This window comes from Calonectris borealis, chromosome Z, assembly GCF_964195595.1.
Source record: "Calonectris borealis chromosome Z, bCalBor7.hap1.2, whole genome shotgun sequence".
Taxonomy (NCBI): Eukaryota; Metazoa; Chordata; class Aves; order Procellariiformes; family Procellariidae; genus Calonectris; species Calonectris borealis.
The window spans coordinates 86,539,053-86,551,737 of NC_134352.1; the positions used below are offsets into that span (position 1 = coordinate 86,539,053).

General features: G+C 38.5%; 1 protein-coding gene across 8 annotated transcripts in view; it reads left to right on the top strand.

Moving 5' to 3' along the window:
- Window positions 1–12,685, top strand: part of WDR7 (WD repeat domain 7) — a 150,853-nt gene that overhangs the window by 13,226 nt on the left and 124,942 nt on the right. For all 8 annotated transcript variants that reach the window (XM_075138116.1, XM_075138115.1, XM_075138117.1 and 5 more), the window contains 5 exons: window positions 2,528–2,699; window positions 3,870–3,976; window positions 7,136–7,214; window positions 7,773–7,947; window positions 9,812–9,888. In XM_075138116.1, coding sequence (XP_074994217.1) covers window positions 2,541–2,699; window positions 3,870–3,976; window positions 7,136–7,214; window positions 7,773–7,947; window positions 9,812–9,888 — 597 coding nt within the window. In that variant the 5' untranslated portion in view covers window positions 2,528–2,540. Of the gene's footprint in view, window positions 1–2,527; window positions 2,700–3,869; window positions 3,977–7,135; window positions 7,215–7,772; window positions 7,948–9,811; window positions 9,889–12,685 lie in introns of those variants that run through there.

The following is a 12,685-nucleotide window of genomic DNA, read 5'->3' on the forward strand; positions in this document are numbered from 1 at the left end:
TCATTCTTGACATGTTTTCTCTGCTTGATGGTTATGCGTACCATTTTTCAGTTGTTTCTGAGAAAGTAATAGTAACTGGAATGGATCTTACGTACATCTTATATAAACTTATTGTTAGTGCAATCGAAATATAACTTACATTCCAGCGTTTTTATTTACTAAATGCAGAATAGACCTAAAAAGTATACCCAAAACAATCATGAGCTCAGTCAGTTACCTGGAAAGCAAAAGTCTTGTATGTAGTTTCCTTTTCCTGTGTGTGGACTTTCCCGTGTTCCCTGCCACGGGGCAGGCAGGCAGGCGGGCAGTCCCCAGAGCTGCTGCTTGCGTCGGCCCTGGCCCAGCCGGAGAACTGACAATACATTGACAAGCTCAGTATAAGCAGACTGGGATTCGAGGATCGTACGTTACAAAAACATTTAAGTGGTTGGCAAGCTCAGAATGTTGCTAACAAAAACAAGGGTTTGTTTTGGTGCTTAAATCTTGTGCTAATCCTCCTAATTGTTTATTATTACTACAACTTGAGTTTCTATGATGTTTTCTTTCTCTCTGAAGTTATGATTCAAACACCTTTGTTGTTCGCTATTTCCCAGTCACCAAGAAAACTTTGGCTTTGTGACAGATAAAAATTTCTCCATGTTAATTTGTGTCAATATATTTTAATATATTAAATGTTGGCATGAGGATAGTGTTGCATCTATTTCTTGTTGACCAGAATCCAGTCTGTATGGCAAATTGTGGTGATCAAAACTACCTTCAGATATTAAATAAGCACATCTAGTGCTACTGTAGTTCCTCAAAGTACTTCTCTTTGAGTCGCTGGCTGATCGATTGTTGCTTTGTATTTGAATGTGAATTGAGTCTTTAAAAAAAAAAAAAAGGCATTTTAGGTCCAGATGAACTTCACAAAACTTGTCGAATCTGCTGAGTCAGCAAGTTTGACTGAAGTCGTACTGCAGTGCCACTGAGTTTTACCTGCAGGGCTTTTTTTCTTGTCTTGGGATTCAGCTGTGTAGCAAAGCTCACACAACAGCACACTCGCTGCCCGTTGTTGCACTGTGCCACGCTTCCCCCTCAGTGGGAGCTGAGGTTGGCCTGCAGGGGACAGTTCGCTCTACAGCTTGAAGCTGGCTGGGGTTGGCGGGGCTGGGGCTCAAGGTCTTGTGGAAACTGGGGAAGGGAGAAGAGGTGGTCACTTGTCACAAGATCATCAGCATCAAAATGACTGGATTACATGAGACCGTCAGCATTTATGCAGAATAAATAAAAATGCAACCTTTATTGAATAGAAGGTGACACCATGGATCCTGAAGTGCCATAGTGCAGGGGGTCACAGAAATAAGTCAGTGCCTATTTGTCAAGTGTCAGTCTCTAAATCTCTTCAGTTTGGGATCCAGGATCAGTGGTTGGCAGCGGTGGAGAAATGAGGGAGGATGAGTGGGCTGCACTTGCTCTATTTATTCTTTTCCTAGCTTTCTTTAGTTCTAAACAGTGCTGGTAATGCTAGTAAGAATTTTTCCCCCTAATACCACATCTTTTGATATTGCGTGTTCTAATTCCTTTTCCCTTATCACCCCGCCTAAGCGGCTTTTGCTTGCATGTGGCTCTGCCTGCCGCAGAAGGCAGGCTATAGAAGTACATCTGTACTTCTGTTAGGGAGGTGACACTCTGAAAACATTTACCACCAAGACTTAGAAACCAAAGCGGTTCAAAACTAACATATATCTTTTAATTAGGCTATTTCTATTTTTAATTAGCTTTTATTTGTTTAGTTAGCCTCTTTAGCTGTGTATATGAGGGGGAATGGACTATCACAGATTATGAATTAAGGAACGGCACTAACCTTGAAAACGTTTTCTGCCTCTAATTTCACCTAATGCAGGATACTAGATACTCCAACATAAATATAAATTTGAAAAAGCTATGTCAACGTGACACTGTTCTAACAGAACAGTATTTCTGAAAAGTGCATAGTCATCTGTAGAAAGCTCCAGAGCCTATTTTTGACTAAGGGTTGTTGCATTTGCAAATGGGAATGAACTCTCCTATCGGGCATATAATAGCTGCTGCAGCCCCGGGACTTAAAGCATTTGTTACTTCAAAGTTATTGTATAAAGAGTGATTTTGGCAAAAGTACTTGCGTGCATAGGGAAATGCTATTTGATACCTATATGTGTAGGGAAATGCTGCTTTGAAAAGTATCTTTTGCAAAACGTGTGAGAAATCAAAATTGTGAAGTTATAATACTACCACAGTTCACTGTATTTTTCAAGTGACCGTTTAAACAATGTTATTTAATCCATACATGAAAATAACACGTTCCCTGATGAGAGGTGATTGTATACTGTATTGTATTTGAAGAATAGCATATATAGTGACTATGTTTCTTTTGTATAAAATGTTTATGAAGTACCTTCAGACTAATATGACTAATATTTTAAGTTTTTTGTAAGGATAAGAATGTGCTAAGTGTAGGAATGGCATACCTGCTGAGACGTAATATTTATTATCTTGATTAAATTGACAGGCGTGAAAGCAAAATGGCAGGAAACAGTCTCGTTCTGCCCATCGTCCTGTGGGGCCGTAAAGCCCCCACACACTGCATATCCACCCTGCTGCTCATGGAGGATGCATCGATGATCGTCACGGGATGCCACGATGGACAAATATGTCTCTGGGACCTTTCTTTGGATTTAGAAGTAAGACTAAAGTCTGTACAATCTTAATCTTTAAAGTGTGTGCTGCCAGTGGGATTTTATTCTTCAATATTATAGTATCCATTCTGGTCTGCAGTTCTTTCTATACCTTGTTCACTTGTCCTTTCTTCCTTCCTCTCACGAGGCCTGAATGTGACACTACATGCTTTCCATAGTGAATGTTACAGATTAGAGTCGTTTTTGCTCTTGAACTTTGTTGCTGCTCTTGCAGTAATTTTTTTAAGTAATTACTTCCTCTTTTCTGGAGCTGCTCTAAACTAGTTGTTGCTTTCAAGTTTAGCTGCTTAATATCGTTTTGGGAAAACAGATTCCAGTGATCAGAGGACTGTACTTAGAGAACTTTTTAAGGTTAATATTTTATTCAACCGTTTTTATTTCCATGAAAACTGGAAGAGAAAAAGGGCTAGTAGCAGAGAGAAAGGTTGATGATTAATTGTTTTATGCCAGTGCCTGCCCTAGAGTTGAAATCTGCAAGTGTCTATTTTGAATATGATCTCGTAGTTTGCCGTGGTACAAAGAGTTTTAAACTCTTGGAATGGAACAGCAAAACAATCCTTACTTGTAAAAAAAAGCAGCATGCTTCAGGAAAAGTTTATGCTGAATACTTAAAAATCTCAATGTCGGTGAGTTACCCCCATAAATTATGTTTGTCTGGTATATTTAAAAAGAAAGAATGGGAGAACGCAACTGGTTCTTTCTAGAAAGGACAAATAAAGGGCAGTTTTCTTTTTTATCTTTAATCTATGCATTGGCTTTATATAAACTTACTTGTGAATATATAGGGTTGTGAACTATACTTGATTGGGGGGAAAGTTATTGCTGCAGTAAAACACAATTTTTTCAGTCAAATTGGGCCAAATTCAGCTTATGATTTAAAAATATTGATAGCACGATTTTGATGCAAAATGCATTTTTTTCACAAATTTGCATTACAGTATTAGGGAGAAACTTTTTTCACGTACTATAGCAGCGTTCTGTGCAAACTCTTTCAAGATCATATATCTACTGTTATGCTAATTAAGAGTGTGTGTATATATATTAACACATATATATTTATATAATACATAAAATGGAAATCTGGAGTATGTATATTCTGGTTAAGTAATAGTGCCTATGTTATTTCTACTTCACATTTTATTTCCCTGATTCTAGATTAATCCCAGAGCTCTGTTGTTTGGTCATACAGCCTCAATTACTTGTTTATCAAAGGCCTCTGCTTCCAGTGAAAAGCAGTATATAGTGAGTGCATCAGAAAGCGGGTGAGTTTCCTGAGGATTTATTAATATGCAGATCTGTTAAATAATGGAAATTGAGGGTAAAGGAGAGGTCGGGTTGTTTACATACATGGTATTTTTTACTTAGTATAATGTCTATAGATATTCCAAATGATGGGACTTCTCCACTGTAGATACTGAGAGTGGTGTGAATTTTGGATTTGTGGCCTGAAAGGAGCATAGGGAAGTGTCCGAGGTCCTGGAGGCTTCCTCTATTATTTGTTGTACCGTGGGAGTCAGCGGCAGGACGCCACACAGTTGTATGTAAAGCAATATGTGGAGCGCTGGATGTGACTTATGTTTGGATGAGCAATGAGATGTGTGACGTTGTTTCCTTCAGTCAAGAGCTTCTGTGCTTTCTGTCATCTTTTTGCTTGTGCGAGTTTGTCAGTTCAGTCAGACAGTAGATGTGTATTTTTCTCCTTTTTCTCTGCTTATCCAAGATCTGTTTCTTGAGTGGAAGCAAGCGTGAGTTGTAGTGTAGCTTGTTGGCAGGAAATGATTCCTAATACATGTTTTAAAACTTGGAAACCTGTCACACAATTTATCTATATTTCTGTTGCAGTGTTTGATTTTTATCCTTAAGAAAAAAAATACATCAGCAAATACGTTTTATTTTTTAAGAGGTTTTATTTACTAATCAGAGTAACTGTTTGGGAGGTGAAAGGGGGAAGGATTTCTCATGCAATTGACATTAATGGGGATTGCAGTCAGGTAATTTAAAGAAAAAAAAGTCTAACTTTTAAATAAAATATACTTTGTACACTCACATTTTAGCTAGATTTTGGGCTAATTTATTGAAAAGATACACAGTTTGATAAATTACAGGTCAAAGCTTTGGGGCCAACTAGTTTTGTCATTCATAACTCACACCTGTTATTTCCCCGCCACCTCTTCTCCTTCCCATCCTCTGCCTCATGCTGAGTGCAGGATCTTTAGAAACCAACTCTCCTCTACCAGGAGAGCACTTTCAGCTGGCTAAATAACTTGCTGTCTGAATAGCTTTTGCTATCTGAATTCAGTTCCCCTCCTGCTATGGAGAGCATTTCCCCAGGTGGCCCTGGGTGTTAGCGGCCGTCGGGAGCTGGGGTGGGGGTCAGCGTGCCCAGGCTGGCAGCGCAGCTCAGGCAGGACGGGGAAGAGGACTCAGCTTCAATAGCCTTGCAGAGTCGGGGAGCCCCTGCTGAGACAGCTTCCAGCGCTTTCTCAAGAGCTCTTCAAGGCCAGACAGCAACTTACCATGATTGACCGTGAGCCCAGGCCAGCCCCCACGAGTGGGGAGGTTGCATTCCCTGTATCCTTGTATATACATTCGTACTCTGGTTGGCTATATGAAAGTGAGTCCTCGCTACCAGCAAGCAGTTTCTAGGAAACAGGCCATGGTCTTGTTTTTCTGATAGAGTCATTCTGGAAGGCAGGAGCTCCTTTTCCCCAAAATCTGCACCTAGTTTTGGTTCAGGGAGTTGGAGTAACTACTGTTGTTATCAAGAGTCTAGTATAGCTTCTGAGTTTCTAAGTAGAGATACCAACACTTCAGTTATGAATGAGTCATTTTTCTCCATGGACTTGCATTGAACAAGATGGGTTGCCCTTCACTTCTGACCTATGGCAGGCCACCTCATAATAGTGCTGATTTTTAGCATCTCTTTCTTGAGTGTTAACAGCTCTTGAGGTGTGGTATAGGTTTAAAATGGATTAGCGCTCTTTGTGGAGACAGTTACTTTTATTTTAGAATAACGGTATTTTGAAAAGAAGTTGTAATTACACATCATAATATTCCTTCTTAAACTAGTGGAGACTTTGTACGCTCTTAGATTTAATGTGGTATGCATGTGTAATTTGTTTTTAAAGTATGCCTTTCCACTTTGCCTTTTCAAAGTTTGCTTTGAAAAGGTAACATTTCCAACTCAGTTGTCTTTCATTAGGCAAAATATTTAACCTGAAAGTATTTGCAAAGATGTTACTACCCAGAGCATCAGTCTGTTCTTGAGGGTTGCTTTTTCATTCATGTACAGAGCTTACTGTTTGAATGACAGATTTTTCTGCTATGCAAAACAAGTTTATAAAAGGAAAAAAAAGTTTGTGAGTCTGGGTTTGTTTGTGTTTGCTTTGTTTTTAAAAGGCTGTTTACTGAAAGGCGGACCTCCAGGCTAAGGCCGATTTGATCAACTCTGAGGCAGAAATTTCTTAACCTCTGCCTATATAAATGTAGTTGGCCACGTTTAGGTCTGTTATGTATCCAAATAAAATAAATAAGTGTTTTATCTGGAAAAGGTGGGGAACAATACGAGTGAATAACCTTTAAACCTAGAAGTTGAGAATAGAATGTGTCAAAACTTAGAATTTTCATCTCGTAGTTATTGCAGTATTAAGTAATGTTTTCCTTTGGATTTAGAACCAAAATGTGTTTTCATTGCGAAATTATATATCTGATGTAGAGGGGAAAAAAGGTGAGAAAGCAGCTGACAGATTCTGTTCTGATTAAATTTTAATATAAAACTTCAAAAGTAAATTTAAAAAAAAATACTGTAAATAGGGGGAATGGCTGCTAATTGGAATGAATTCATAGAGGTAACTGTAATCTTTGCTCATAAGGCAAGTCAGAAAAGTATCTACTGGTACAATTTATAATTTGTTGTTCAGTGCTTTCACTTGCTCTTAAGAGTGCTGAAGAGTACCAGGTGATGCTTCTACCTCTTAACAGCCTGGGTTCCCAGGAAAACCTGCAGTGTTCACTGCCATCTGACACAGTTCTGTTTTCTGTAATGCTGTTTTCTTCCTCACAAATGTGGAGAACGCAAGCTAATTTTTGGGCGACTTAGGCGGTGCGGTAGAAGTATATAGTGACTTAAAACGTTTGTGAGAGAAGTTATGTACTTGCGTTTACTTAATATTGATTGTTTATGATGAACCTTGGCATTTCACTTGTTTCCCCTTATCTTCATAGGGAAGAGGAGGTTGTGCAGATTCAGATAGAAGGACTGGAAATTCAAGTTGATTTTGAGTTTCCTTTATCTAAATGCAATTCATATAGTCACTAACAAATGGTTCAATGGTTACGTTTCTCCCAATGTAAATGATTTTTAAACCCCTGGAAGACTGAAATATTTTCCATGTAGTTCTAATCTACTTTTTATATTGTAGGGAGATGTGTCTGTGGGACGTGAATGATGGGAGATGCATAGAGTTTACTAAACTAGCCTGTACACATACTGGCATTCAGGTTAGTACTTTGTGTATGTTTCAGAGGTCCTATTCTATATTGCAGCGCATGGATAACTATAGATCAGTTATCAAAACAAGGCTGTTTTGTTTCTTTTTAAGCTTAATAATGACGTTATATGCATACTGAAGTATTTCATAAATAGTTTATGCTGTATCATCAAATGCCCTAGAGCTGGAAATACGTGCTGTGCTTCAGCATTTTAAAAAATGTATCATAATTAATGAGAGAGCCTGGAAAGAAAGGAGGAAAAGGAGAAGATTTTCAGAGGAGTACTGCTGGGGAGGTGGGAGCGTGAGGATCATCTTAGCAGGGAAGGCTGAGGCAGGCTTCTGTCAGCTACAGGAGCTTCTGTCAGTGTGCAGGGCAAGGGTTGCCTTGGGAAGATAACAGAAGAAAGGGGGCCTCTGCAAAAAGCTCCACTCATCAGTGCAGAGTAGTAATTTTTAAACATATAGGCATTAGAATATATTTCTGAAGTTATGGTTTTGATTAAAAATTAAGTAGTCAATGTCTCACATGGAGTATAACTTCTGTATTTTGTTAATGTCCATTTAGTTCTATCAGTTTACAGTTGGGACTCAGCGTGAAGGCAGACTACTATGCCACGGACATTATCCAGAAATTCTTGTTGTGGATGCTACCAGCCTTGAAGTTCTTTATTCTTTATTATCGAAGATATCTCCTGACTGGATCAGCTCCATGACTATCATTCGATCCAATAGAACACAAGGTAATTATTTTTGTCGCTTTTATTATGGCTTTGCCTCCCTGTAAGAGAAACACTATTTTCAACTTTTTCAAGAACCTGGGGAGGAACTAGAATATTACTTCTTGTGATCTTGAGCAACACCCAGCAAGCACTAACCTTTCTGAAGAGCAAAGTACACATAGATGTTTCTAGTCCCTGAAAAAGAGGCTAGTTTAATACCTGTGCAGTATTGTCTCTGTTGTTCCATCAAATGAGAGTTTTGGCTCTGGCCAAAATTTAACTGCTTTCTTATGAACAGAACCTAAAATCTAGCCAGATCACTCTGTGTGTGTGCTTGGTGGGATCCAGGCTCACCTAGTAAATAGATTCAGTTCTGTCATCTTCAGTGTGTGCATGTGCTGAAACCTGAAGGACAAGGAACCTTCCTACAGGAAAAGTGACTTTTTTTTTTTTAATTTTGAATAAAAGCACATAGATGATAACTTGTTTTCTCTTTGAGAATTGAGAAGGAGTTCTGGAGAGCACACTGACAGTGAGAGCCTGGAAACTGGCACAAGACTGGAGGAAGGGGTGCAAGCATTCTAAATGCTAAGGCTGTCCTCTGCATTACTAATGTCATGTGTAGTATACATCGAGATCATTTGGCAAGCTATACATTGTAATTTTTGACAAGATATATATGTACTATGAGTATTTCTTGTGATTAGGAGCGTTATAAAAAGTGCTGTCATAATATTTTCAAAGCTATTATTGTAGGAAATGTATTTAAGGAATGTGCTGATTAAAGTACACAGTAGGATCAAAAAACCTGAAGACTGTAGAGGGAGGAACTTCTAAAAGTGATGACGGTCAGTGTCGTGGAGAGGTATGTGAGTAGGCTCATGTTCGGTGGTGGATTAGTTGACATGGTTTGAAGTGATACCTGTCCACACATCTGTTTTGCTCTGCTAGTTTGTGTTAATTTGCTAGGCTTTAAATTCTGGCAGCTGAGGTGGAGAGGTGTCTCATTCAGGTTTTCCTGTTACGGAAACTAATTCCTAAGAGGTTTGGGGAACACTAAGGAAGAAGATCCTGACAAAAGGAGAGATTTTTATCTTGAGTTAAGGCTGACAGCAGTTGTAAACTGAGTGTTCCCAAAGTCCTGGAGTGGAGAAACTCAGTTGCTATCCCTGCAACATCTAAGTTGTGGAACAACTGGAAGTGTTTGCTGATACTGCTTTTAATTTTATTTCTTGTTTTAGAATTGTTTTTATATTGTAATGGAGAAGTTACCTCTTAGATTTTGATCTTACACCAGACTTGTCTGGTAGAAACAGGAATGTCTAGAAAGTTTGACTAGCCCTTGATATACTTTGGTTTTTATGAAGATAATAACTCTAATGAAGTCATTTTGCAGAGGTGCCCTTTGGGAACCCGCAGCCAAGAGATGTTTGGGCAGCTGTACAACTAGAGTATGCTTACCATCACACTTCAGTATCCTTGCAGGCTGGTGTGGGCAGACAGCTAGGCAGAAGCAACAAATCTCTCCTCTCGGGATGGTAACCCCTTGCCTTTGGGGAGGGTGATGGGACAACCCACAATGTCTGATAGCAGTACTAGAAATAACTGTGACTTCCCTTCCCCCCCATTTAATTTGAGCCCTGAGTATTAATTGAGAGATGTAAACACAAAACCATGGAATCTCTGTGTGTGCCTGTGCGTATGTGCTTCTGGAATACCACTTTGCAAATAAACGTTTGATTTTGAAGCAAACACTTCAGGAATGTTTTGATAAACTTATAATGTTGAGGTACTCTCAAAATATTTCTGTACTCAGATATGCACAAGCGTGCAACAAAATGAAGACGTCCTTGTACTTACCAGCCTAATGTTTGTTTTTCCCCAGAGGATACTGTTGTAGCAGTTTCGGTGACTGGCATCCTGAAAGTATGGATAATAACCTCTGAAGTTAGTCGGATGCAGGTAAACAAAGGCTTCCGAATTAATGATATTTCCTGTTGTGATGAAGGGAGAACTTCTATTAATGCTGTTTCCTGTTCTTCCAGCTACCTAATGATATTATGTTTTCTTTTTCCTCCTTGCCATTTGAAAATCAACTCCCTTAATTTTGCTTTACTGATTCTTCAGTTATTAGCAGAACTCCTAATCTTTCTCATGTTTGACTTGGAGAACTTATTTCAAAATTAAAAGTAGGATAATCTCCAGTTTCTACAAATATTTTTTTTATTTGTACCATGTAATGATTTGTGTTAATATACAAATATTCTTGTTAATATACAAATATTTTTTCATTTATTTTTTCCCTCTTTAAAAGTCCTATTTTTTCATCAAGTCATCTTGTACTACATTCCACAGGAGTTTTGAGTTCCAAAGGGAATTTAGTAACAAAGATTGTTACAGTAATGTTCAACTTTCCAAACTGATACAGATGCTGTACTGCATGCATAACTTTACTGAGTACAAGCAAAACTTTTATATCCAAGACCTTGCAGTATAAGTACTCATTAGTTGAAAGAGATGATACTAACAAATACATGTTTACTCTGTATAGTACAGGTAGAAGAAGTAAGTCACCGAGTTAAAGCTTGCTGTGTTCTGCATAGGAATTGTGTGTCTTTTAATATGTTGGTGGCATTATAGAAGTGACTTTATCACAATACTTCATTTTTTTTAAGATTAAGTTCTCCAGCTGTATTTCTTATGCTCTTAAAAGATCTGTACTTAATTTTTAAAAATTTTTCATTATAGTTTTAGTATATCATGCTATATTACTATTATTATTAAATTTAGTATTAAATTTTATTTAGTATTAAAATTTATTGTTAAATGTAGTATTTTCTTTGAGAAAGATAAGACGTGAGATGTGCGTGAAGGATTTGCTGAGCAGAGCATAGAGTTTTTAGGAATGTTCATTGTTAGGCATTATCTACAGCTGTCTTTGTTATTTGGCAGTTCCTGCCTTCCTGTATACTAATTAATAAAATTCTTAAAGGAGATTTGCTACGTGTCTCATAGACCTCTGGCAAATGAGCTATTCATAGAAACCTCTTGTAAAAGATTACTATAGATGTTTAGCAACTATGGAAAAATAATCTTATGATATATAAATGAACTATTTTTTTGATGAACTTGTTTATTTCCAGAATATTTATAATGCAAAAGCAACAGAGTTTGCATTAGCTTGGAAGACCAATATAATGCAATTCCTTGCTTTTGACCCCATCGGCAGGTGGTATTCATGATTTTTTGTTTTATAGTTTCAAACTTGATGAAATCATGTTTGCTTTCAAAGCATTTGCTGAAAAACCTTGTCATGCAGCTAGTAATGTTTTAGCTAACATCATATTTAACAGTTACACTTTAAAAAAAAAAAAAGGCAGCTGTGAGCAGTGGAGAGTATTGGCTTTGGTTGGTTACGAAAGTAAGAAACACAAAGATGTAACTAAACAGGAGCTTATCACAGTCTAGTCTCTTCAGGATATGGGGAACCTTGAAAGAATGAAATGTGAGCTGAATCTGCTTAGTTTCAGCTGACTATCTGGATGCAAGGTAATTCATTGACAGTGATGATACTAAATAGGCACTACTAATCTGTCCAGCTGGGGAATTTGTTAGACTTAAGTGACAAAAGAGGATACCACATGTTCTTGCAGATCTTCTTATGAGGAATAATAGAATAAGAACTGTTACAAGTGTTTGGTTTTTCCTTAGAAGTTGGCCATCTGGCGTCTTATGAAATGGCATATTCCCTTTTCCATCACATGATCTCTGCCATGTTCCTAAGTTCAGGTTGAGCAAGAAAGTCAGCTGGGTATTTTGTTGTTATCTGATTTCCATCTGTATGTTGTTCTGTGCAGAGACTCTCAGTTTCGGACACAGATTGCTGTCACACTGTCTGAGCACTTAAATGGTTTCTATGTAGGACAGAATGCTTATTCCCCATCTTGAAGATGAGGAAATAGTATTTTCCTGAAATATTATCTTGCCACAGAGAGCTGTAATAGAGTAAGGAGTTGTGATCTAGGGCATCCAAGTCCCCACTTCTGCCTTAATTGCCTGGCTATCCTGATTTTCTCTGCCCTGTCTTGATGAGGTTAAAGTGAAGACCCCTGTGAAAATGACAGTTTTATGACAGTGAAGAGCCCTGTGAAACCGGTTAAAGTGACTGGCATTGCAGACAGGTCTTTCTGTAAGTCTCCTGTTTATACCCACAGCAGAGTATCTGCAGCCAGGTTTTTATAACTGTAAGCCAAACTTTTCAGATGATGAATGGCATGGCTGTCCCTCCTTCCTTCAAGGTATCCCAAGTCAGAGTGAAGACGGACAGTCAGTCAAAGGGAGGATTAGCTTGGGAGCTAGTTCATGTGTGTGCTGGATCTGGACAGGTTAGCAGTGACCACCCTCAATACAACCAGAAGAGAAAGTTTTGCTTTGAGGTGGGCCCAGATTAATCAAGGTACAGCACCGATGTGATAGATCAGTCTGATACTCAGACTCAGCGGAGGGTGTTCGGCAAAATGTTAAGATCCCATGCTATTTGATAGTGCTAGTCTGAATCTCAGAAGAACGTGGTCAGCAGTGACTGAATCTTAACCTCTGGCCAGGAGTCAGCCTACAGCTGAAAACTTTGAGACGTGATCGTGCTAGTGGACATAAGGAAGGGAACGGGCTCGTGCATTCAGCAGTTCAGCTCTCCGGCTCTGCTGGTGTGCTGGTCAATACTTGCACCTGATTATGGCTATATACATACGCTCTCTAA